The sequence below is a fragment of the Panthera uncia genome (genome assembly GCF_023721935.1).
Source record: "Panthera uncia isolate 11264 chromosome B3 unlocalized genomic scaffold, Puncia_PCG_1.0 HiC_scaffold_2, whole genome shotgun sequence".
Taxonomy (NCBI): domain Eukaryota; kingdom Metazoa; phylum Chordata; class Mammalia; order Carnivora; family Felidae; genus Panthera; species Panthera uncia.
Window position 1 is genome coordinate 510277 of NW_026057583.1, and position 26155 is coordinate 536431.

Sequence of the window (26155 nt, forward strand, 5' to 3'; positions counted from 1 at the left end):
TGTCCCCGTGCCATCCTTCCGGTAAACTCCTATTCAGCCTCCAAAACCCTGCTCAGGTCACCCGCTCTGGGAAGCCACCTGGCCATGGAATGGCTGTCAAGAGTTCAGGGTGGATCCCGGGTGTCAGGTCGGTCCTCAGCTAGACTGTGAGGCCCCTAAGGGTGGGAAGTGTGTGTTACTCAGCCCAGGGTGGTGGCTGGCCACAAGAAGTGGTGAGATCCAAACTGTGGAGTCCAGGCTGGCTTGGCAGGGAGCAAGAGGGAAGGGTTGGGGTAGGGGGATTGGCCCAAAGGAGCCCTCCTCCCTTATTCTCCCACCCTGCCTGAGTGCCCTTGAAACGGAGCAGGGTCACACCACACGGAGGGCACGGTGGGCATGGCAGTTTTCATGGTCGGTGAGTTTCTGGGGTGGTTGATGTGAACTAAGGACGGGCCTTGGGGAAAGACCCCAGCCCCAAAGCTGAGCCTGGCAGGGGGCCCCAAGCGGGAGCAGCCTCCAGCACCCCGGATTCTTCCTCTTCATCCCAGGATGATTTCCCTCGCATTGTGGGTGGCAGCTTGGTATGGAGGGTCAGGACAGGGGCGGGAGGCCAGGTCTTTGGGGTCCTTTTGTCCTTCAAACTGGCCCCGTTTGGAGCATTCACACCCATTCTACAAAGAACACCAGGAATGTTTATTCACGGAGGCTGCCATCTGCATGGCACAGAGAGGTCTGGGCGGCCCAGGGAGCAAGGGAGGTGCTGGCGGAGGGGCAGGCGGGGAGTGGAAGACCCCAGAAGTTGGGCTGGCGGCTAAGTTGTCTCCTAGGATGGCTCGCGCCCACTCCCAGCTGCCGGCCCCACTCCTGCCTGCTGTTCTCAGGATGTGGCCACCAAGACCCCCTGGAGGCAGGCCTCCTGCAGCCAGAACCTGGCTTGGATGCCCACTTTGTCTAGAGCTCTCCCGTCTCCATTCTCAGGCAGGCCTCCTGGGATGAAGGAGAAAGAAGTGGAGGGCGCCCTGGGCCAGGCCAGCAGGTGGGGTGCTGCTTGCCTTGCTCCTGTGTTCTCAGCTTGGTCGGCACCGCTCTTTTGGGAGGGCCGGGGCAGTCTGTGGAGCCTGCAGGGAGAGAGCCAAGAGCAGCGGGCCACTGTGGGGTCCTGCCGTAGCCCCTTGGGCCCCTTTGCCTTTTCCGGACAGGGTGGGCATTAGAGGCAAGTGGTCACATCACTCAGCCTTGTGCCCTAGACGCAGCTCTTTCCAAGCTCTGGGCTCCAGGGGATCCAAGAGCGCGAATGAGCACAGGGGTAATGACTTGCTAAGACCCCAGTTTCTCTACTTGCACTCTGTGGCCTTGGAGAACCTGAACTTTTCTGAGCCTTAATTTTCTCATTTATTGGAAAAGAGGGAAGTAGTTGCACCTGTCGGGTAGAGCTCTCTGTGGAGGGTTGGATGCAAAAGGCACGAGGAAGGGCTTGGTGCATTCCACACGGGGGCAAGGAGACTGTGAGCTGATGGGAAGAAGAGAGGAGACAGAGAAGGAAGGTAGAACTAGCCCGAGGTGGTCGACTGAATAGAGCCAGGCCTGTCAGTCCTGCTTTTATAAATGAGGAAATTGAGGCTCTGGCTCTGGGTGAAGAGATCCTCAAAGTCATAGCCAGTAAGCAGCAAAGCCAAGTGTGCACCCAGGTCACCTTCTATATATTCCTTCCAGTTCAGAGTGCCTTCCATATATCTCCGTGCCTGTCCAGCTTGCAAGGAGTCTGAGTGCCACCAACCCTCACATGCCCGCTCCAATCCAGGCAGGAGGGGTGGAAGCTCACATCCGCATTTCTTGATGCTCTCTTTTTGCCCCTTTGCTGGTGTCACCCAGTTCCCAGAGCTGGGCACCCACCGGGAGACCCTGCCCACGCTCTCACCTGCTTCTCACCTGCCCTGGGAGTTTAAGGTTCCGCGGGCTTGAGGGTGGAGTCCTCAGGATGTAAGACAGTGCTCTTCAGCTCCTCAGGCATCTGCAGAGACAGGAGGACAGTTCCAAGGGCCCTGCCCTAGGCCAGGCAGGTGTCCCTGGTAGAACTAGCACAGCCTGGGCAAGTCAGGAGCAGCGTATGGTGTGTGGCGGGCGCCACCTTGTGATCACTATGCAGATTGCATGCCAGGGAGCAGGGCGGTCCTTCACACAGGTGTCCTGCCCGCTACATCAGGCTAGCCACTGTCCAGGGTGCTGGGGCACTGCAAGCACGAGACAGAGTCCTTGCCCCACCAGAGCAATGGGAAGGCGTTCAAGTGACAGGCACAGTGACAATATGAGCTGCAAATGCACATGAGAGGCTGATAGCCCAGTCAGGGGCGGGGGATTCTGGTTGTGCTGAACCCACTCTTGATAGATGAGCAGGAGTAATGTGCCAGGGAGAGGCAGCATGGCAATCTCCCTGAATAGCAGACAGGTCCAAAAGGGGGGTGAGGTGAGATGTGTGTGGGGGGGAGGGGGGAGCAGAAATGGATTGGTAGGTGGAGTGGGAGTGGGGTGGATCAGCGTTGCCTCGGCTTCAAGGCTTAGCTTTGATCTCAAAGATTGCCTCATCTGGGGCGCCTGGGTGGCTCTGTTGGTTGAGCGTCCAACTCTCGATTTTGGCTCAGGGCATGATCTCACGGTTGCATAGATTCAAGCCCTGCATCGGGCTCTGCACTAGCAGCACAGAGCCCGCTTGGGATTCTCTGTCTCCCTCGCTCTCTGCCCTTCCCCCACTCCCGCTGTCTCTGTCTCTCTCAGAATAAATAAATAAACTTAAAAAAGATTTCCTCATCTAAGGTCCTGGGGAACAGCTGTGTCCCCTCATCCTCTGGAAAGCCACCTCATCTCCTAGGTAAACCATCCAGAGGCCAGGGGCTGAGGGGACGGCCTGATGGTGGCTCACTTCCACTGACACAGAATTACAGTCCTCAAAACGGAGCACTGCTGAAAGGTATACTACAGCAGAGAGAAGGTGTGAACTTAGAATACATTGTAAAGATCAAAACAGAACCAAGAGTGAACTTCTATATATGGGAATTGATAACATCTTTTAGTTTATTTCATTAGCGTTAAATCTGTGTGATTTCTAATTGTGGTGTCTAAAATAGTTTAAATTCTGACTTTAAAAATGGGATGAAAATAATTATGCTGCTAAAAAAAGGAAGTTTATTAAGAATGTAATAACAGAATACTTCTTATAAAAAGAAAGAGCAGGATCTCAAATTGGGCATATAATCTCCACTGTGTAAAAAAAAATTGGGGCACCTGGGTGGCTCAGTCGGTTAAGCATCCAACTTAGGCTCAGGTCATGATCTATGGCTCGTGAGTTTGAGCCCCACATCAGGCTCTGTGCTAACAGCCTTGAGTCTGGAGCCTGCTTCAGATTCTGTGTCTCCCTCTCTCTCTGCTCCTCCCCTGCTCACACACACACTCTCTCTCTTTCTCTCTCAAAAATAAATAAACATTAAAAAATCTGTGAGGATATAAATAAAAAACGTTGAAAAAAAAATTTTAAAAAGGGGCGCCTGGGTGGCGCAGTCGGTTGAGCGTCCAACTTCAGCCAGGTCACGATCTCGCGGTCCGTGAGTTCGAGCCCCGCGTCAGGCTCTGGGCTGAGTTCGAGCCCCGCGTCAGGCTCTGGGCTGATGGCTCGGAGCCTGGAGCCTGTTTCCGATTCTGTGTCTCCCTCTCTCTCTGCCCCTCCCCCGTTCATGCTCTGTCTCTCTCTGTCCCAAAAATAAATAAAAAACGTTGAAAAAAAAAATCTGCGAGGATTAAAAAAAAAAAAAGACTGGAGGGAAATATAACCAAAACATTAACAGTACTTGAATTAGGGTGATAGGATTTCTTTCTATTTTTCTCTATTTCCAGATTTCCTTTAATGGGCTTCTATTCATTTTATAATTAAAAAATAATTTAAAGAGAATGAATTCAAAAGCATTATTAGCTATGTACATGAAATTGGCTTCTAATGGACATCAGTTGAAATTACCCAGAAAACTTCTGGTGTGGTTAAAAATACAGAGCCAAGGGGCACCTGGGTGGCTCAGGCGGTTAAGCGTCTGACTCTTGATTTCAGCTCAGGCCATGATCTCACGGTTTGTGGGTTTGATCTCACTGTGGGTTTGGCAGGGTAGAGCCCACTTGGGATTCTCTGTCTCCCCCTCTCTATCTGCCCTCCCCCCTCCCTCTCTCTCTCCCCCATCTCAAAGAAAATAAATAACTATTTTAAAAATAAAATAAAAATACAGAGCCACATGAAAGGCGGTGATGGGCAGGCCCTTGTCACAGGGGCCACAGACACAGGTTAGGTCCTGCCCCCTGTCATGAGGGGAAGTGTGGGTGGCTGTCATCCTCCACCATCTAACGAAGGTAATTGCCTTCAACAATGATTGGTCGGGAGGGAGGCCTCCCTGAAGTCACTGAAAACCCAAATCACGGCATCTTTTTAAAGAAATGGAGTCCTGTGACATCCTAGTACTTTCAGCCTGTAGAACATCGTTTCTCCAGTTGGGTCTCTGTACTGATACAGAAAGCAATGGAATGTCACAGAACTCAGTTTCTGGACCAGACTCAGCTGGAAAGTTGTTCCCACACATAGGCCCTCCTGAATTACAATCCTGGGCAGGTGCCTGGGAAGCTGCATTTTTATAAGGTCTCCAGGTGGATCGTGGTTCTTTTTTTTTTTTTTAATTTTTTTTACGTTTATTTTTGAGACAGAGAGAGACAGAGCATGAGCGGGGGAGGGGCAGACAGAGAGGGAGACGCAGAACCGGAAGCAGGCTCCAGACTCTGAGCCATCAGCCCAGAGCCCGACGTGGGGCTCGAACTCACGGTCTGTGAGATCGTGACCTAAGCTGAAGTTGGACGCTTAACCGACTGAGCCACCCAGGCGCCCCACCACATCGTGGCTCTTAACCCGGGTTACATATTGGATTCACCTGGGGAAGTTTAAAAAAAACAAAAAACCAAAAAAACAAAAACTCCTAATGTCCAGGCCCTACCCCCAAACCAATGAACTGGGAGCCTCGCGGGGCTTGGAGAACCTTTAAGGCTCCCCGGGTGATTCCAATGCACACAGAAAGGTCGTGGTTCTCAGAGGCGGGTGTGCGTTTCATCAGAATCACGGGGAGGGCTTGTTGAAACACAGTGCTGAGCCTCCCCCCTGAATTTTGGATTCAGGAGGACTGGGTACGATTCAAGAAATTTGTATTCCTAACAAGTTCCCAGGTGCTGCTGCCTCTGGAGAGCACAGGGGGCCATACTTTAGGAATTACGGCTCTAGAATAAAGCCTTCAGCCCGCCCCCGCCCCAGGAGACACAGTCTCCCGTTGGAGGAGTAAGGTGACGCGGGGCTCTGTCCCTCACCTTCAGCTTCTGGCTCCTCAGGACCCAGCCCAGCTGACGTGAGTAGGGTCTGTGGAGAAGGGCAGAACCCCCTTTGGGCAGGAGAACAAGTTCCAGGAACTCACCTCCCAGTAGACTGAATCCTCAAAGCAGTTCTCATCAGCAGGCTGTCCCCAGAATGGCAATTTCAAAATGACCCCTAAAGAAAGTTGGGGGTCACAGGAGGTCAGGAACCACTTCCTCTCTGCCTACCCAGTCCTTTCCCACAGATGGGAAGCTCCCCCCAACCCCCAACCCAACCCAATCCCACAACCACAAGCGCACAGGATTCCTGGGTCCTCCGAGCTGACCTCTGGTACGTGCTGGTGGGTCCCCCACACGCAGCGGCCCCACCTTCCCTGGCTCAGACGCTCCCACTCACCCACGATGATGCCGCCCACCAGGGCTATGGCCAGGGACACGAAGAGACCAGCAGCCTGAAACTTGCCCTGCATGCTTGAGTCCCAGGAAGTCTTGAAACCATCAAAGCCAAAGAAATTGGCAAGCCTCGAGTGGAGACAGAGAGCAGGTCAGGGCTCCACAGAGAGGCCAAGGAAGCACTTGCTGTCGCCCCACAAATGTGAATGGGCACCAAGGCTCAGTAAACCCTTGCTTGAGCCTCCCCATGTGCACTGGACAGATCAGATGGTCTCTAAGACTCCTGAAGAAGGACAGAGGTTCGGGAGAGAGACCCACGGACGGTGGTTCAGATTAGGGAAGGCTAGGGGTAGAGATACAACGTTGGACCCCAGAACAGCAGGAAGGAGGAATGGAGAAGGAAGGAGGGAGCCCAGGCTCCCTGCACCTCCTCCATACTTACCCTTTTATTCCATACACCTTAGCATTGGCGCAGGATGCTGTCACTGCACCCACAATGGCGCCTATGATGCCCGGGAGGCCGTGCAGGTTGTGAATGCCACACGTGTCCTGGATCCGCAGCCGTGACTCCAGGAATGGCTGGAGAGGGGAGAAGGGTGTTGCTCAGGCCCTTAGCCGTGGCAGGGGTGTGGGGAGGCCGGGATTCCAGAGGCCCCAAATACCCAGAGACCCAGCACCCTCCAGCCCCCAGACCTCCCCACCCCTGCCAGTTAGAAACACAGACCCCGGGGTTCCCCGGCCCTCTGCCCTGGCGGGGGGGCCCTCACCGTCAGGTACACAAAACCCAGGGTGGAGACAATGCCGCAGATGAAGCCGACGATGAGGGAGCCGTACGGCATGAGCATCATTTCGGCAGCGGTGCCCACGGCCACCCCTCCCGCAAGTGTGGCGTTCTGGATGTGCACCTGGGTTGGGAGGGCCAGAGCTCAGTCCTCTCCCGGAGCCTGCACCCCCCACGCTCTGGCTCCGGGAGGCAAGGGTGACTCACAGTGCGTCTCAGCCAGCCAGGAGCCTGCAGAGGGCCCCGGGCCTAGCTCCTGTGTTCTCTGCACCAGCAGCCTGGGCACTGTGCGTGGGCACAAATCATGTGTCCCTGCCAGTGAGACCTATTGGCATGTCTGCGTGTCCCCTGTGAACCTGTGTGCGCAGGTTTGCATGTCTGATGGTCTCCCCGTGACGTATGCCGACATCAGGCCTGTTCGTGCGCAAACCCCTGAGCCAGAGCCCGTGGGCCTACGACGGCTCCAGGCCTACCTGTACCGGGTACTGCGTTGCCGGCTGCGGGGATGATTTCAGTCCGTTTCTACAACAAGCCCAGGAGGTAAGGACCGTTATCTTTTGATGCTTGTGCAGAGGAGGGAGTTGAGGTGCAGGGAGGTGATGTGGCTTGTTAAAGACCACACGGCTAGCAAGAGGCAGAAAGGTAAGTCGATCCGGGTCTGTGTGGAGCCAGAGCCCCTGAGGTGGTCTTCTTTTTATAGAAGAATCTACCACCATCTATGGGCTTTGGTCCCTCCCCACTAATGACAGAACAGTCTGTCCCAGGGATGTGACAGGAAGGACACTGGGAAACCATATCCCCCCACCAACCTCCCAGGGGTGTGGACAAGCATCAAAGGGGTTTCCTTTCTGAGCGTATGGGATGATGCAGGTGGAGGTTGCTTTAAGAAGGCTCAGGCTCCTGGGTAGCTCAGTCAGTTAAGCATCTGACTCTTTTCTTTTTTTTTTTTTTAACGTTTATTTTTGAGACAGAGAGGGACAGAGCATGAACGGGGGAGGGTCAGAGAGAGGGAGACACAGAATCTGAAACAGGCTCCGAGCCATCAGCACAGAGCCCAACGCGGGACTCGAACTCACAGACTGTGAGATCATGACCTGAGCCGAAGTCAGACGCTTAACCAACTGAGCCACCCAGGTGCCCCAAGCATCTGACTCTTGATCTTGGCTCAGGTTATGATCTCATGATTCATGAGTTCGAGCCCCACATTGGGCTCTGTGCTGACAGTGCAGAGCTTGCTTGGGATTCCGTCTCTCTCCCTCTCTCTCTGTGCCCCTCCCCCACTTATGCACTTGCGTTCTCTCTCTCTCTCTCCCCCCATCTCAAACTTAAAAAAAAAAAGAGAGAGAGAGAGACTGAGGGCCAGTGTTTGGAAGATCAGAAGCCTGGTAGAGGGAGGTGCCCCTGGCAACCCTACGGGGCAGGTCTGGTGGGGTGTTCAGCCCAGAACGGCTGTCAGCACCCCAGGCTGTGGGGGAGGAGAATGAGGAGGAGGAGCTGCTCAGAGATCAACAATCTCTGAGAATCTGGTTCTGGGCTATGCCAAAACCCAGCTATGTAATCCGAACAAATCATTTGTCCCCAAGCCTCAGTTTCTTCCTCTGCAGGGTGGGTGTGATAATCCTGATGCTGCGAGCCTCAAGGAGTTGTTGGAAGGGCGTGGTGATCAGTGCCCACTGGGCACAGGCGGTCAGAGCCGCACCCCCCCCCCGGGCTCCCCACGCTCCCCGTCCCCCTGTCTCACCATGTCCAGCTTGCCCTTCTTGTGCAAGGCGCTGGACAGTGCCACCGACGTGAGCACGCAGGCTGCCAAGGAGCAGTAGGTGTTGATGGCAGCTCGGTGCTGGGCGTCTCCGTGTTTGGACACAGCTGAGTTGAAGCTGGGCCAGTACATCCACAGGAAGAGGGTGCCTAGCCAGACCAGACAGGGCCGGTGGGCCCGGGAGAAGAGGTGTTAGATGGGCCCAACAGAACTTAGGCAGAGCAGACCTCCTGCCCTTTTTAGTTCCAGAGACCTCAGATGACTCCCGCGCCCCAGCAGCTTCCCACCCTACAGCCTTACTCATGCTGGGGCTTTTCCTACGACATCCTCCCTGCCTTCCTTACTTCCTGATTGTGCTCCAGAAAGTGTAGCCTGACCCCGTAACTGGGCTAAATGCCTCCCACCTTGCTCCCACAGCACCGTGAGGGAGAATCTTTCCCCCCACTGTTGGGAGATTATCTGGTAATGATCTGGTAATAATCCCTTGAAGGCAGGGCTGGGTTTTAGGAGACCAGAGTGGGTGATTGATAGGTGTTCTCTGGAATGAATGGACACAGGAAGTAGGAATTCACACTTTGCCCTGACCCAGGGGATGGAGTCACCAGTTCCACTTTGTCTGCCTTAGGGCATCCTAGGGAAAACAGGATGAGTGACCAATTTCTTCCAGCCCCCTGGGAAAAAGGGACCATCATCTGGGATCCTGGAGATGTCTACAGGCAACCCCCTCTGCCCTTTCCCCAGAGGAACTGGCTACCACCCTCCAGACCACATGGAGATCAGGCATAGTTACGGGAACCTGAACTCCTCATGGAGACCCTCACCCATTATGGTGGTTCTCACTCCTCATGGTGGTCCTCACCCATCATGGCAGCCCTCAGTCATCATGATGGCCCTTATCCATCATGGCCACCTTCACCCATCACGGTGGCCCTCAGTCCTTCTAGCAGCCCTCACCAATCATGGCGAAGAGGTCCGAGTGGTACACAGAGCTCTGCCTCTCCTTGCTCTGATGTAGGCTGGGTCGATAGAGGATCCAGGTCACTGTGAGCCCAAAGTAGGCGCCAAATGTGTGGATGGTCATAGAGCCCCCTGCATCCTTCACCTGGGGTACAGGGATCGGTGAGGCTGTGATACTGTCTCTCCCTCCCACCTGTGAGCACTTTCCTTCCCCGCCACACACACACACACACACACACACACACACACACACACACGTCCATCTGTCTCTGATTCCACAAGCTGCAAGATGGGAGCCCGGGGCCCCCCACAGACCAATCAGTTTGGAAGAGGAGAAAGCAGGGATCCCTGAACCCAGGCTGTGAGCCCGTCGGCAAAATGCCAGAGTATCCTCACCCAGCAGATGGGACTGTGCCCAGATCAGGAAACCCAGCCTTGGAGAGGACCTTGACCAGTCACCCAGCGGGAAGAGGTGAAGCAGACTTAGAACCTAGGGCACCCCCCTAGTTTGTCACCTAGTTGGTCACTAGCTTCTGCCTTATCTTCATTCCTGGGAGCCCTTCCCTTCCCCCTGGGCCCTACCCCCTCCATATGTCTTTCTACGCAGCCACTCCTGGCCCAGCACCACTCGATCTAGACTGCCAGCATCCTGCCTATGACCTCCCAGCTGACCTTACCCTATGACCTCCCAGCTGACCTTCCACCACCCACCCCATCCCCACCCTCCTGTCTCCTGTCTCCCACAGTCAGAGCACGTAGGGAGGTTTCTTCCTCTTCTGTCCCTTCCTGCCCTCCCCCACTCCGTGCCTCTGGATTTCTTTAGGTCTGAAGCTCCTCATTTACAAAGTGGGGAGAGGGCGGTGACTTAGCAGGGCCGTCTCGAGGGTTAAATCTACTTGTGTAAAGCGCCCGGTGAGAGCCTGGCATTCAACAGGTGCTTCGTGGACTTAGCCTTCCTCCGCGTGCCCCCCTCCCCTCTCTCCAGCCTCCTCTTCCTCCCCACTCAGAACCCATGTTGGGGGGAAATTCCAATCAATCACAGACTTGTTCCTTCACTTTAGATGGGGAAATCCAGCCAGAGAGGTAAGTGTATGGTCCAAGGTCACAGAGCTTAGTGGTGGGGTTGTTGACAGGCCTGGATTTCCTGGTTCCCGGCCTGGTGGGTGCCTCTCCCAGCACCCTGGGACCTGGGATGAGCCCTCATGACCTCTCTGAGTCTCAGCTTTCTCATCTGTAAAGTGGAGGTATTAATTGTGCCTTTCTCAGAGATGAGGATTGAGATAAGCCACGTAAAGTATTCAGAGCAGGGCTCAGCCAAGGGCAAGTGCTCCTGACATGTCAGCAGTGATGTATTTTAACTTGGCACAGAGACAGGCCTGAAGACTGTCAGGCATTAAAAGAATTTCTGTAGCGGGAGCCTGGGTGGCTCAGGCTGTTAAGCGTCCGACTGTTGATTTTAGCTCCCGTCACGATCTCCCGGTTCGTGAGATCAAGCCCTGAGTGAGGCTCTGTGCTGACAGCCTGGTTGAGATTCTCTCTCTCTCTCTCTCTCTCTCTCTCCCTCTCCCTCTCCCTCTCCCTCTCCCTCTCCCTCTCCCTCTCCCCTCCCCCCCTCTCTCCCCACCCCCTCTCTCTCCTCTCTCTCAAAAAAACAAAAACAAAAAACTACACACCGAATTTCTGTAGCAGATTGGGGGGATTTTTGAGGGTCTCTCAACTCATGCCCAAGACTGTGGATTCTCACTGTTTCAGATCATGCCCATTGGCCCCACTGCCCACCCCTCGCCTAGCCTTGCTTCTTTCTTTCTCACGCCTCCCACCACACCCAGTCCCTAAGGCCTGTGTATTCCCCTCCTTTCTATCTGTTGAATCACTTCCTTCTCTTGGTACTACCCCCAGCCCCAGTCCCATGATCTCTTACCAGGGCGACTTGGACAGTCTCTTAACAGGGCTCCCTGATCCCTGCCATTGTCCTCACCAGAGCCGAAGTGGCATTTCTATTACGTGTGTCTGGCCGTGCCACTCCCCCATCTGAAACTCTCCATAGCTCCCCACTGCCGTCATGACAAAGTTGCCCTCGTGACTCTTCAACACCATCTCCAGGAGCCTTGATGATCCGTGTCCTGCCCCCCTTCCTCCACCATTACCCCCCCAAGCCCTCCCCCAGCACACCCTCCTTCCACCAGATGGAGCCACCAGAGACCACTCACTGTAGGCCTCCCTCAAGGCCTTTGCACTGTTTCCTCTGCCTCACCCCTTTGCCTGGTTGCTTTCTCCTTGACTTCTAGCTTTGATGTCTCTTCCTCCAGGAAGCCTCCCTGACCTGCCATGCTGGCTCAGGCACCCTCCTTCGTGTCACCAAGCCTTGACCTCACTTCTCATCACACTGCATGGTAACTGTGTACTTCCTGGTTCCCTCACTAGATTGTGAGCTCCTCGGGGTCTGAGTGAGAGTGCCCAGGGCATTACCTGACATGCAGTCAGACTCAGAGTCTTGGTTTTTACTTGGTAAATATTTGTTGAGCACTTATTAGGCATTGAACTAGGTGCTGGGGACACGGATGGTCCAGACAGATAAGGTTTATCAGAGAAGGAGAAATGTTATGAAGAAAATAAACCAGGTCAATGTGAGACATAGTGACTAGGGTGGGGTAGGGGGGTAAGCTAGAGGGCAACACTGTATAGGGGGGAGAATCTGGCAGGGCCTCTCTGAAGAGGTGATATTCTAGCTGAGACCTCAGCGATGAAAATGACTGGGGGATGAGCATTCCAGGCAAGAGCAAAGGCCCCGAGGGGGAACCAAGCTTGCTGTGTTGAGGAACAGACAGGAGGGTATGGCCAAAGCACAGAAAGATGGGGAGAGAGTAGGTTATAAGACTGGAGAGAGAGGCTGCGGGCAGAACATGTAGGGCTTTATAACAAATGTGGATTTTATTTGAAGTGAAATTTTAAAAGCTACTGGAGGGTTTTAATCAGGGGAATTGGTCTCATACACATTACTAACAGGTCTCCATGGCTGCTGGTGGGGATTGGCCTGTGGTGGTGAGTGGGGCAAGGATGAAGATTAGGAGGTGAGTTAAGAGGTAGAGATATGGTGGCCTGGGTCAGTCTGGTGGCTGAAGAAAATGACAAAATGAATGACTGGCTGTAGTGTCACGTAAAAAAAACAAAAGCAAAAAAACTCTACCCTTTTTCAGGGGTGGGGGTGTTCCAGGCAGAGTCCAAATGTAGAGGAGTTGGGGGCTAAGAAATGGATGAAGTCTCTGAATGACCTTCACCCCTGCAAAGGTACCAAAGAAGTATCTGAGCTAGAGTCAGAGGTCTAAGGCACCCCTTACTTGGTTCATTGAATTGGCCAACTTTAAGGGGCATGATTCCTGCCAGAATACATGTGACTGTCACTTCTAGAGTCGTGCAGTGCACAACCTATGCAGCGATACACGTCCACCTTGGATATTCCCTAAGGCTCCTTCCTTACATATGTGTAGCCCTCAATACACTGTGTCTTTTTCTTGGGAGACCAATCTGTGAATGTGGTGTGTGTGTGTAAGAGTATGTTCAGGGGGGTGCCTGGGTGGCTCAGTCGGTGAAATGTCTGATTCTTGATTTTGGCTCAGGTCATGCTCTCACAGTTCGTGGGACTGAGCCCTGTATCAGGCTCTGCAGTGTCAGCTCATGCTGTTCTCTCTCTCTCTCTCTCTCTCTCTCTCTCTCTCTCTCTCAAATAAGTGTTAAAAAAAAAAAAAGAGAGACTATGTTCAGGAACACCCACTCTTTCCACCCAATATGCAGGAAAGAGAAAGGAGGGAGACAACCAACATGAGGGGCCCCTGCTCTGCCCAGTAAATATCATTACTCTCACTTTAGAGACGAGGAAACTGACATTCAGAAGGTTACGTGACTTGCCAACATTGAACCGAATCCAGCTGGCATATCTCCCCAGCCCTCCCTTTCTCTAGTTCCCTGCTGTCACCCCAAGTGGCCCTTCCATCTCCACCCCCGTTCTGATCCCTGCTCACCTCTAGCAGGCTGAGGAGGATAAACTCATTCACTGAGAAGAGGGTCACTTGGAAGAGGGTCATGATGAGTAGCTGGACAGGGCTGACTTTGCCCAGAACCGCCCCAAAGGCCACGCAGACAGAGCCCACGCAGAAGTCCGCATTGATGAGGCTGTGGGGAGATGGGTCAGGGGAGGGGCTGAGGCAGCAGCAAAAAGCTGTGCTCCACGCCCTGGGTTTGAATCTGGACTTTGGTCATCCATGGATTTGGACTTGGGGCTTAACCTTGCTGAGCCTCCGTGTCATGATGTCGTAAGGGCACATAACATCCTAAAGGTACTCTAAGTAACAGGTGAAGGGTCCAGCAAGGCAACGGCACATACCAGAGGCCATGCCCTTCCTTCGTGACCCCATCTCAGCACCCCCTCCTTGCAAGCAACTTTGTGGTCAAGGCACCCAAGTCATCTGGCGGCTGTTGTTGAACATGCTGCATATTTGGAGCCGCGCCCTGCCCTCCGTCCTCTACCTGCCCTTCCAGAACCTCTTCTGACTGCCTCCTCTTTCAGGAAGCCTTCCTTGGTTCCTCCACCCACATGTGGTCTCTGTCTCCAGACTCTTAGATCTCACTCTAAACACACCTCTTCTGTTGGTTACCAGGGCTCTGCTTGGGTTTGAGCTCTCATGTCCTTACCCGAGAGAGAGGATCTGTGTCCAGAGAAGAGAGAGAGGGCTTCCTGCAGGATGTAGGGAGCTGGGGGCTGGATGGAGGGGGCAGGAAGGCCAACAGAGAGAACAGAAGCAGAGGAGCACCTAGGTCCTTCTTAAGTCTGGACCCTGAAAGCCTAGCCGGTCAGCAGAAGGCTGATGGAGAAGCAGACAGCCAGGTAGATGTCGTGCGGCCAAAGGAGACCCTGGTTCCATCCACGTGCCTCCTGACCCAGGCCTTCCTGGGCCGGGCCAGCGGCAAAGCTGTCCTGGATTGTGAGGCAGAGTCAGGAGAGTTGTTAATAGGGGTGGGTGTAGGGACAGTAGAGGCTAGACCCGCAAGCCATTCGCAGCCAGAGGAAGTGCCCCTGCCCCACGCTCAGGTGTGTGTGTGTGAGAATCAGGAGGTGAGAAGTAAGAGACCAGCTGACTGTAGGGCCAGGGAGTGGAATGGGGGCCGTTCTGTCAGGTCCCTCCCAAGACCGAGGATGTTCATTGGAGCGTCTGCTTCACTACGAGCCTTGTTCACGGCTGTGTCCCCAGGGCCTCACATAGGGCCCGGCTGAATGAATCATGACAGTTACTAAGTGCCAGGCACAGAAATAGCTGCCTGGTACAGCACATGTCCTCCTGTGCCACAGAGGTACTGTTAGTAGCCACATCATATAGATGAAACATGGAGGCTTAGAGAGGCCGAGTTATTTGCTGATGTTCCCACAACTGCAGCCAGAAGACCCATCTGACGTTGGGCCTCCAGCTGCCGGGAGATGGAAGTTCGGATGTCACCTCTTAGGAGGGCCCACGGAGTTTTGGGCAGAGCCTGTAGGGGAGCCATGACCCTAGAGTGACAGGTGGGACCTGGAGGTCTCTTCAAGTAGGCACAGGAGCCAGGAGGAGGGTCTAGGGACAACATGAGCATCCAGTCCTGAGCACCAAAAATGGGCTCCAGCTCAGTTGCTGAAAATCTATCCCCTGAAAGCCAATTTGCCAAAACTCAATTTGTCAAGTGACCAACTCACCCAATCACTGGTTCACCCAAAACTTGCCAACTCACGAAGTTCATAATAATTCTCTTTGGAGATTTTTAAAAAGTTGTATACTTTTGTTTTTCATTCAGCCATAGCTCTTTGGCTGTGGTGGCCAATGAAATATATTACAGGTGTTTTCATACTTTGGATCTACGGCTTTGGGAGTGAGACTTTCTTGTCAAAGATTTTATACAAAAGACTAATTTCTTGGCTCCGACCATGTTCTATCTGTCAACTATTTTTCCAGTTTCTCTAAAGTCGTGGATTCATTAACTGGCTTCAGTGAATTAATCATCTTGCAAGTATTTGGCATGTTTTAAGTTTCAGACACCTGGCCTATGATCCCCGGTTGGTGCCCTATATGTGACAGCAGGGGCTTGCACGTTAAACGTAGTTTTATGGCCATTTGCCTCTGAACCCTTTCTGTGGATTTGGCCTTCCCGCGGGCTGACGAATGTTCTTTTGCATACCCGCCCTCTCGCCCGGTGATCCCCGCCCCCGGGCCAGCCCCTCACCCCGGGCCCCGCCTCCGGGCCCGCCCCCTTTCCCAGGGCCCCGCCCCTAGTCCCCGGGGCCCGCCCCCATCCCTGCAGAGCCCGCCCCGGCCCCGCCCCTTGCCCTCCGGGCCCGCCCCGCGCTCACTTCTCCACGCCCAAGTGGATGTAGCCTTCCTTGTAGGAGTGGAACCAGCCCTGCATGAGCAGCGCCCACTGGATGCCAAAGGCCGCCAGCAGGAAATTGAAGCCCACCGAGCTGTAACCGTAGCGCTGCAGGAAGGTCATGAGGAAGCCGAAGCCCACGAAGATCATCACGTGCACGTCCTGGAAGCCTGCGGGGAGAGTGCAGCTGGGGGGCTCAGTCGCTTAGCCCGCCCTAGCCCTGGGTCTGGGCCAGCAAAGCCCCGCGCAGAACCTGTGTCTTCCGGGCCACTGGCCACCCAGTAGCCTTCCAAGCCCCCTCCTCCCATGTCTGCATCCGGATCCTGGGGCCAGGGGCAGTAATGAATGACCTTCCTGTGCATAGAACAGCCGCTAACCCCACCCACCCCCCACCCCCGTTTTGTCCCAAGAACCTCTGGAGGGGGCTGGGCTGGGGGGAAACCAGGGTGAGCCTCCCACTTAAGACCACTCGTTCTAAGGCCAAGGAAGGCCTGGGTGTCCCCTCAGGAGATGGCAGCTTCCTTTTTCCATCCACACCCTGGGTGGAGGTGGGCAGCTGGGCATTTGAAATGGGGGCCAGGCTGTGGATTACACGTAGAATCTAGGGTCCAGAACCCAGACTTTCTGCGCTCTGCCCCCTCAACTCCATCACTTTAGTACGGAGAAGTTAGTCTCATCTTGACTGGTGAAGCACATGAGTTGATCACTCCCGTGAAGGTCTCCTCCCACCTCCACCTCCAGCAAGTACCCTTTCCTGAATCACTGAGACCTGAATTTGGACTCGTTTCCTCCATCTGGTAGACAGATGACTCTGGAGAGTCAGGTAACACACTTGGGTCTCAGCGCCTTCTGGAATGCTTAGTCACAAATGCTGCAGAGATTAAATGCGGATATGTACGTAAAGTACCTAACAGTGTCGGTCCCATGATAGGTGCTCAAAATGGACAAGTGTCATTATTTATTGTTGCTTTATTATTGTTACTTAGGCATAGGCTAATTCTGAGTTCTGAACCAACTCTCATCAGCTCACAGTGTGGTCCTGACAAGCCACTTCCCTTCAGCCTCAGTTTTCTCCATAAAACCAAAGGATGGATTAGAATGATCTTAACTGTCCTTCCAGGGCTAACGTTGCCTGATTCTAGATTCCCAGAAAAGGACAGAAGGGAAGCAAAGATAGTCACAAAAAATAAGATGCTAAAAGGAATTATAGGTGTCACAGGACACAGAGGAGCCAGACTGAAGGGTTCCTGGTGGCCAAATCGGGCAGTTTGAGCATCAAAATAATTAGGTACTGTAATGAATTAAAACCATTACAAAAACAGTAACTCAAAGTCGGAAGTAAATGAGATCGTGAGGAGGGCTCTTGCTTGTACCAGAATGCCGAGGGCCAGACGGTTAAATGTAGAATGAGTGCTGAAGTTGGAAAATCGTGATTTTCACAGTAAAGATTCCATCAGTGGGTGCTAAATCCAGGGAGAAATTTTGATGAAGAGCAGAACATTTGCATTGTCTTCAAGAGTCTCCCCATGGACTGCTTACAAGTTACAAGGTAGAAAAAAAAAAACAACCAAACAAAACCCAGTAATTACGAAGTGGAGAAACAGGGCAAGGTCTTCACTGAATGATCAAAATTAACATCGCCAATAAGGGACAGATGGATAGCACACACCTTCAGATGTGATACCCTGAAGGAGACACATCACCGGTACGGTATTCCAGCCCAGAAGGCATAATCCCATTCTACTCGTGAGGAAGCATCAGACAAACAGAAAATGAGTAACATGCTGTTAGAAACGGGGGTGAGGCTGGAGTCCTGAGCAATATCAACGTCATAAAAGACAAAGAAAGGCCGCAGGAATGTTCCAGGTTAAAAAAGGATAAAGAGAAATAGGTCTACTGCATTCAATACCTAACTCAGGACTGGATCCTGGATTTGCCTGGCGGGGGCAGGGGGGCAGGCAGTGAGGGGGCGAGTAGGAGGAGAGCTATAGAGGTTGTTATTGAGAAAGTTAGAGACTAATTAGAAAATTAGATTGACAAAATTCGATAGAAACTGTATATTAAGGTATTGCACAGTGTACACTTATGAAATTGATTACTGTGGTTGCAGAGAATACCCCCATTCTCGGGAAACATCCCGGGAATCTTTAGGGTGACAGGGCCATGATGTGTCTGACCCACCCTCAGAAGATTCGGAGAAGAAAAGAGTGTATGTGTTTGCGTCTCTGTGCAGAGAGGGAGAGGAGGAGCAGGGAGCTGAATCGGAGTTAAAAGTATACAGTGTTCTTTGTGCTGTTTCTGTTTTAGCAACTTTTTATAAATTGAAATTATTCCCAAGTAAAACGTTAAAAGACAAAGGCTGTGGGGGGGACCTGCAGGGCCCACTGGCCTGCCCCCTTCATTCCTTCCTCATTCCTCCCCCCTCCCCCCACGTGTCAGCTGCACCTGCCTCCATGTTCCTCAGTCCTACTCCGGGGTCTCTGCCTGTGTCCTTCCCTCCGCCTGGGATGCTGTTCCCACAAAACGGCCAGAACCTCTTCCTGCAGATCTCAACGAAATGTTGCCTCATCACAGAGGCTTTCCAGACCACCCGGTTTGAAGTGGGTTCTCTCCCTCTTCTTTCCTTTCTGGTTCTTATTACAGTTTGCAGAACGGTGTGTTTGTCTAGCCCACTCGACTGTAAACCTCCCGGTAGGTTTTGTTCACTCTGCTGGTCCCCAGTACCTCTGACCGTGTCTGGGGACCCCCCCCCCCCCCGCAGGCCTTCCTGTGGCCCAGGCCACGGCCACAGCCCCCTTGGCTAGCGGCTGAGGGAGGAGGCCCTGCACGCCGCAGGCCCCGGGGCAGGGGGCGTGCAAGCTGATGTAAGAGAGCTGTGGGTCTCACCCCAGCATGGAGCTCTGAGCTCCTGCCTGGAGACCTGTGCGAATTTGCGCGAACAAACAGCAGCTTGGTGTCGGTTTCACGATGTGTGCAGCTGATTGCGTGCATTATCGCATTTCATGGTTTATCACGTTTCCAACTGTCGTGGGGGAATCTGAGCTAATGCGCGTGAAGCGCCATACGTGGCATTATGGTTATTCTTGGGGAGAACGGATGGGTGGCAGACCGGAGGAGAGGTGTGAAAGAGGGAGGGGACACTCGCAGCAGCCGGGGAGGGGAGCTGGCAGGAGGGCAGGGCTTCTGCTGGAAGACACAGGGGATCGGAGGCAGTTGTGGAGTGGGAGGGAGGGGCTGGGTCTGGTGTCCTTGGAGTTGAAGATGACCACGGGGATGTGGGGGGGGGGGCGGTGGTGGATCGTGAGGGTCGACAGGGCAGCTGGGAGGAACGGAGCCTGGCTGTGTGGGGTGGAGCGGGGATGTGAGACTGGGCAGGCCCGCAGATGGAAATGTGAGTCAGAATGTGGGCACGATGAGGGGGAGACAGAAGCTGAGAACTGGCCTGCCTTTGAGGCTAGCAGACGGGACAGGGAAGGCGCTGGCTGGCGGGGGTGGGAGGAATCCCTGGGAAGAGGCAGCGTCACAGAGGGTGGGGGCCTTTTCAGAAGAGGCAGTTTGGTGGCAGAAAGGAACCTGTGGGCAGGGACAGGGGGTGGGGTATGGGGGGCCCTCCTGGGGGGTACTGCAATTTCGGGGCTGCCTTCATTCTCCCTGAGGCCCTCCCCTTCTCCGTGCATCATCCCTGCCTGCCCCCTCTCGCCAGTTCTCTGTCCTCTGTGACTCCTCCGGTGTCCCAACCTCTCTCTTTGACCTTCTCTTTCTTGGTGTCTCTTTCTTCTCCCCCCACCTCAGGCACACGGACGCCACCTTCTCCTCTCCTTGGGCACCTCCCCATTCATTCTCTTGCTCCCTTTCTCTTTATCTCCCAAACTGGTCCTAATTTAGAATCCAGACATAAAACAGTGGAATAGTTTACGTTTCATAAAGTTTGGTGCTAGTTCCTAAAACGCTTTTACCAGTAATGGTTTGAAAGTCCCAATCGTGTGACCTTCAGGAAGGACATAATCCCTCTGATCTGCAGTTTCTTTTTTTGTAAAATGGGGGGTGGGGTGGGGGGTGGGGAGGGTAATACAGGGGCTCAGGTGGTGTTCACCCCAGAGGTTTACGGTGCACATTTAATGACTTCATCCAATCCTGGGCACAGGCCTGGCTCTTTAGCAACTGATGGGTAATATCAGCTACAATTTCTCTTTGTCTCCTTCAAGATTGTCCAGGTGTTTTGCACTGAGTTGGCAACTTGCTGTGGGACAGTGGAAGTTGGAGAGATACCTGCCCTTCCCCTCTCTTTCCCCAGCATGGGGTGACGCAAGCAGTCTTGCTGGCCCAGAGTCTGGTCTCTCAGCTGAAGACTCCAGCTGGCGTGCCAGCCACAAGAGCTGCCACGAGGGGGCAGCAGTACCCCACTCTCCCCTTCTCCACCCCCCTCCTAGCTCACTCTTCCTCACCCCCGGGATGGGTCCCGCCCCCCTCCCCCTGAGAAGCTGGCCTAGTCCCTGAAATCTCTGAAATCTGAGGCCAGAGTTCCCCTCGCCTCTGGGCCTCAGCGGCTTCTTCCGCTCTGCTGCACCAGCACAGAAAGGGTGGTGCCCCGCCTGGTGCAACCTGGGGCCGCCCTTTTCCCATTCACTGTAGGCCAGTCTAGCCCAGACTTTTCTTTGAGACCTCCTGGCCAGTCCCTCACTTGCCCAAGTCTCCGTGCCCACCTCTCCCACGCCTCAGAGCTGACCACAGAACCACCCCATCACTGCACGGTTTCCTGGCAATGGGGCAGAGGCCCGGGAAAGCAGCTGGGCTGCTGGTGGGAGGGCTCAGCTGGTCCCTGCCTGGGTCACGGACGCCACCCCGAGAGTGTTGGGCAAATGTCTACCGTCCACTTGCTGCACCACAAGAGGGACAGAAATGCCCTGCCTGACAGAGCGTGTGAAAAGCACTTGTAAGTGGGGAGAGAACAGAGGAATTTAAATGCTCTAATAGTTGAAACTATTCCTTGGCCAAATCTCTGAACATGTGTCCTGCTCCCCCTTCAGTCTTCCCGGGAAGCTTCAGGAATCCAGGCTCTGATCACTCCCAGGGGCTAACCTCCCCCAGACCCTGCCAACGGCCTCTCGGGCCCCAGAGCACCAGCCCACGGGGAAGTTTCGTGTTCAGCAGCAGGTGCCTGTAGCGCTGGCCTCCGAGGGCACTGCTGGGGCAAGCCTCCAGCTGGCTCTGTGCCTGCTGCCTGCCGAGGGGCCTGTGTGTGGGGAGCAGCCCTTGGGCCCTCCTGAGCCCCAGCCCGAGCCGGCTGGATCTGGACTCCGCTGGAAACCCGAGATGCCCAGCAGGCTCCACTAATCCCCTGGGCCTGAATGAGGCCCATTATGTTGACAGCTTGGAGCCAACAACCCAGAAGGTACCACAAGGGTGTGCCCTCATCCTCTGCCCCTGGGAACTGCCACACTGGGGTCTCACCTGAACCAGGAGGCCACGTGCCCTCTAACTCCGAACCACAGCCACCATGACCCAGTGGACCTGAGAAGGGCTGGGCAGGGGGAAAAGGGAAAGGTGAACCTGAAGGAAGGGGAGTGGTCCAGGAGCACGGGCCTGGATGTCCAGGGCTCCTGCCCTGGCCCTCTGGTTTCCTAGTCACCCCCTCTCTGGCCTTAGTTTCCTTGTCTATAACATGGGAGTCCCAACAGCGCCTTCCTGGCAGGGTTGGGGGGGGGGGCAGGTCAAAGGAGAGAACGCACGTCTGGTGGCTTGAGCTGTCGTGACTGGAGTCCGGAGGCCGGCCATCTCTCCCTCTACTCCTCTCCTCTCTGTCACTTCCTGTTGATGGCCAAGGGGAACTAGCAGGAGAAACTCAAGCCCTCCTTTGTGGCTGGGGCTGTCTCATCCCCCATAGCAGCTTCCCTCCTACCCTTTCACAAACCCTACCGCTGGGCTACTCTGCACCACTCACCTGCTCCTGGCGTACCTGCCCTGCCTCACCCCTCCTCACCATCCCACCACCTTCCAGGAAGCTGTCTCAGATCTCTTCTGCCCAGAGAGCCTGACATCACTGAGGACAAGGCGCTGGGGTGCCCTCCATGAGTCTGGGAGCCCTTCGGGGTCAGAAAGCAAGGATATGCAACTTGTTCATCCACAACGGCCTTGAGTCTTGGTCTGTTGGGACGGTTGTGGTTTACGTCTCTGGTCTGGTGAATTACTATGAGCGCAACCTCTCCACTCCCTCACTCTCAAAAGTGTCACTAGTTGACAAATTACGTGGCCACCCTATGGATAAATGGTTGTTGGGTGAATCGATGACGGTGGGGCATGGAAGGTGGGTGTGGATGGAGTGGGGATAGGAGCTGGGGAGATGTGAGGACCGCAACCCTCTCTGGGGAGGCTCTGTAGCTCCTATTTTAGGGCTTTGAGAGCTTCCACTGTCTGGACCCCTCAAGGACCTATGAACGCCCATGGGAGAACTTGTCCCCTGTGCTTTGCTGAAGGGCTGGTTATGGCCGAGAGATAAGCAAGAGCCAGAGTGAAGTAGAACAGGCAAAGGATGGTCTCAAGCTGTCCTGCCTCTCCGTTTGCCAGATCTGTCCAAGGAGAGTAAAGGTGGGCAGTGAAGAGTGGATCTGGAGTCTTAATTCTAAGGCCACAGCTGTCATGGTCTCTTAAAATACAACTCTGAGTGGAGCCCAGTAGAGGCTGTGGTTTCGACCAGCACAGGGCACACTCCTCTTCCATAACCTCCCTTCTGCTAAGCGCCGTATTTCTATTAATGTAACCTGTGATGGCATTCGCTTTCTGGCAGCCATTTAATATGGCCGGCTCCCACTGAGTTGGCACCCCCGCCCCCCACTCTTGTCTTTTTTCATGCAGGCTGTCATCCTCAATGTATGCAGTTATTTATTTGGAGCTAAGTGAAATGTTATTTCTGGAAGCAAAGGCTCCCATCGCTGAGGGTTTTCAAGCCATGGAGGGAACGCCAGCCGGCCTAGGTGGCTGTTGCACGTGAGCTTTACGGTCCCCGCGGAAACTAACAGTCCATGACTCTGTGCGCACCAACCGTTGGAATGATTGTCATTGGCTTCTGGTAGATGGTGTCCAAAATCAGAAAACGCAAGGGCATGGGAAGAGCCTTGGGCTGAGGGGTCTGGAGGTTGGGCCAACCTGAGTGACCTTGGACCAGTTCTTCCAGCTCCTGAGTCCTAGGGCATCTGTGTTTTGTGCACCTCCAGTAATTGCTTCATTAGGAAGTGCGGGTTCCATGCCCAGCCCAGCACTGTGCCAGAACTTCCTGTGCCCTGTCTCACCCCAGCTTCACCCCATGCCTGCACGCGAGGTGCTATTATTATCCCCCGCTGGACAGATGTGGCTGGACAGATGTGACGGAGTTTCAGGGAGGTTGATGTTTTCCTAAGGCTTATCCCCCTGGTTAATGGCAGAACCATGATAGCAGTGAGGTCTGGTGATTCCAAGGGCATGCTCTTAACCCCGGCACTGCAGATACCAGAGAATGAGGGCTGTTCTTTCTTCCCTTCCAGGCCAGATGAGGGTTAGGTGCCTGGGTCCCATATGCTTCTCCCCATAGCAGGACTGGCAAGTCAGTGAGCCATCCCTGCAGCCCTTGACATCGGACCTACCTCCTGAAGTGGCCAGTAGGGGCACAGCTGGACAAGGGAGCCAGGGTCACCCCCTGGTTGGTGACTGAGATGGGACTTAGGTCTTTCAAGGACAAGTAAGGCTCTCTGATGGGGAGGTTGGGGGCCTCTGATGGCCCCTGGAGTGAGCTCACCCTGGCGAGCTTTCCCTATCGCTTCAACACAGGGAAGAGTTGGTGCACATGTGGCCATTTGTCAAGCGTGCCCTCCAGATACTGGCAGGTGCCGCGTGGGGAGGCTGCGAGGGGAGGGCCAGCGGGCTGCGGGCAGCTTCTCCTCCTCTAGGACCCCGCCCCCTGTTCCTGAGCAGCAGGCTGCACAGGTGCGGCAGGCAGGGCTCTGAGCAGGGTGGGGGACCTGCCCGTCCGCCTCTGCGGGGCCTGCGGGGTGGCCGGACTTACTCGGGTAGCGGTAGTAGAATTCGTTCTCCATGTCGCTGGTGGTGTTCTCATTCCGCTGACTGCCGATCCAGTGGGGGTCGGCATCGAGGTCGTAGCGCACGAACACGCCGAAGAGGACCACCAGGGCCACCTGCAGGAGCAGGCAGGTGACCGGCAGCCGCCAGCGCAGATTGGTGTTCCAGATCATGCTGCAGGGGGCGCCTGGCCGGGAGGGCAGCGGGCAGTTCGGCCGTCGGGAGGCGCAGGGAGAGGCTTATAAGACCCGGGCAGGGGCGGGGCGGGGCGGCCGCGTGGGGTGGCGGAACAGCTGACCCGGGTGCCGCCCGCGCGCTCGCCCAACCGGCAAGGGGAGCCTCGGGCTCGGGGCTCGCCTGCCCCCGGGAGCCCCCGCAGCTCCCCGCGTCGGGACCGGGGACACAGCGGCAGGGGGCGGGGGCGGGGGCGGTGGGCAGGGGCCCAGGAGCCCCGACCTCTGCGCATCCCATCGGTACCGCGCAGCGTGCCTTTCCCCTTTTGGTCCTGGGACCCGAGACAGAAAAAGCCGGATTATCTGCCTCCCCCGCCCCCAAGAGAAACAAGAGAGGAATTCCTAGATAGTGATCGTGATCACCGCCATCACCACCATCCCTTTTTTTTTTTTCTGGTCACGAAAGTCATGTAGGGTCCATGAAAAACCAGGAAAGTCTAAGAACTGGCCTACACCACAGAAGCCTGGAGAGCCGTGACAACTCAGTGCTGAGCGTGTGGTACCACGCATAGTATCCTGGAACAGAGAGAGGACGTTAATGGAAAAAATGGGGAAATCCTCAGAGAGTCTGAAGTTTAGTTGATAGCATTGGGCCCATGTGGGTTTCATGGTTGTGACGGATGTACTCTGGGTAGTTAAGACGTTGGCAGGGGAAACTGCGTTCCTGGTATAGGGGAACTCTGTACTATCTTTGCAGCTTTTCTGTAAGTCTAAAATTATTCCTGAAAAAGAAAGGGGGGGGGGATGGGGCGCCTGGGTGGCTCAGTTGGTTAAGAGTCAGACTTTGGCTTCAGGTCATGATCTCAAAGTTTGTGCATTCGAGCCCCGTGTTGGGCTCTGTGCTGACAGCTCAGATTCTGTGTCTCCCTCTCTCTCTGCTCCTTCTCTGCTCGCGCTCTGTCTCTCTCTCAAAAATAGATAAACTTAAAACAATTTTGTAATAAAAAAAGGAAAAAAAGGGTATTAAGAAAACATATGTAAAAGATGATCAGAACAGTTAAGTTTTTCACAAGTTCGTTAAGCTTGATCGGGAATGGTCTGTTGGTCAACGTGTGTGATCTTGACAGGAGTAAACCATAGAATTTAAGTCAAACCTATGCTTTGTCCATATTTTGTCAAAATGTGATTTTCTAATTTTTCTTTAAAAAGGTAACACAAGTATACTGTAGAGATTTTAGAAAATACGGAAAGCACATGGGGCGCCTGGGTGGCTCAATCGGTTGAGCGCATGACTTCAGCTCAGGTCATGATCTCACGGCTCGTGAGTTGGAGCCCTGCATCGGGCTCTGTGCTGATGGCTCAGAGCCTGGAGCCTGCTTCAGGTTCTGTGTCTCCCTCTCTCTTCACCCCTCACCTACTCACGCTTTGCCTCTGTCTCTCAAAAATAAATAAATATTAACAAAATTTTAAAAAAAGTACAGAAAACACAAAGAAAAAAACAAGAGAACCACCTGTAATTCCTCCACTAGAGACAGCACCAATATGAGAGAAAGAGGGAGAGATTCATACTGTAATATTGACATATAGCTGCTTTATTCACTTAATATTTTGTAAACATCTTCTCATATCCTTGTTCTTTGACATCTTTTTTTTTTAATGTTTATTTATTTTTGAAAGAGAGAGAGAGAGAGCATAAGCAGGAGAGGGGCAGAGAGAGAGGGAGATACAGAATCTGAAGTAGGCTCCAGGCTCTGAGCTGTCAGCACAGAGCCTGACGTGGGACTCGAACTCATGAACGGTGAGATCATGACCTGATTCGAAGGTGGATGCTCAACCGACTGAGCCACCCAGGTGCCCCTAAACCTTTTAGATGTGCTCTAATTCTCAATGGAACCCTTGCAAGGTAGATAACGGAGCTCCATCCTACAGATGAAACTGAGTTGAGATTCAAACTCGGGGCTGTCCTATGTCACCACTCCATGCTGGTTGCCTCCTCTGGGCAGGGCAGAAGGAGGATTTGGTTGCAGATACGTGCACCCACTGCTGCAGAGAAAGACATCTAAGTGCACAGCAAAGGAAGACGTGAGGGCAGGAGGCAAGGGCTGGGGAAGTTTGGAGATGAAGTCGGTAGGGGCACAAGTTTCCTCTGGAGTCACCCATTTTCTGGGGCGGGGGGCCATGAGCTCCTGTAAGCCAGGGATATGTCTTACGTACAACCCTTTTCCCTTCCCACAGCGCAGTGGGGATGCAGAGGAAGAAGGATGAAGGAAGGGGAGAAGAATATTCTTT

At 54.1% G+C, this 26155-nt stretch overlaps 1 protein-coding gene across 2 annotated transcripts; it reads right to left on the bottom strand.

Annotated features, from left to right (window-relative positions):
• Positions 1-622: 622 nt before the first annotated feature.
• On the bottom strand, positions 623-23935 carry RHCG (Rh family C glycoprotein). Of its 2 annotated transcripts, none has more exons than XM_049614275.1 (11): positions 23680-23935; positions 15628-15814; positions 13274-13424; positions 9252-9399; positions 8280-8446; positions 6525-6662; positions 6200-6336; positions 5762-5886; positions 5466-5539; positions 1909-1990; positions 623-1097 (listed from the first exon to the last, which is right to left on the bottom strand). In XM_049614275.1, exons 1-10 carry the CDS (start codon positions 23864-23866, stop codon positions 1922-1924), a joined length of 1383 nt encoding a protein of 460 aa, XP_049470232.1. In that variant the 5' UTR covers positions 23867-23935; the 3' UTR covers positions 623-1097; positions 1909-1921. The 2 variants fall into 2 exon arrangements, with proteins under 2 accessions (XP_049470232.1, XP_049470231.1); XM_049614274.1 differs by having other exon boundaries at positions 1898-1990.
• Between the last annotated feature and the right edge of the window lie 2220 nt (positions 23936-26155).

Excerpts from the sequence above, each read along its gene's own strand:
- RHCG (XM_049614275.1), bottom strand. The coding sequence starts at position 23,866 with ATGATCTGGAACACCAATCTGCGCTGGCGGCTGCCGGTCACCTGCCTG. Across the intron at positions 13,425-15,627 it reads ATCCACTTGGGCGTGGAGAA|CCTCATCAATGCGGACTTCT; the intron begins GTGAGCGCGGGG and ends ATCTCCCCACAG. Across the intron at positions 6,663-8,279 it reads AGAAGGGCAAGCTGGACATG|GTGCACATCCAGAACGCCAC; the intron begins GTGAGACAGGGG and ends CTCCCAACCCAG.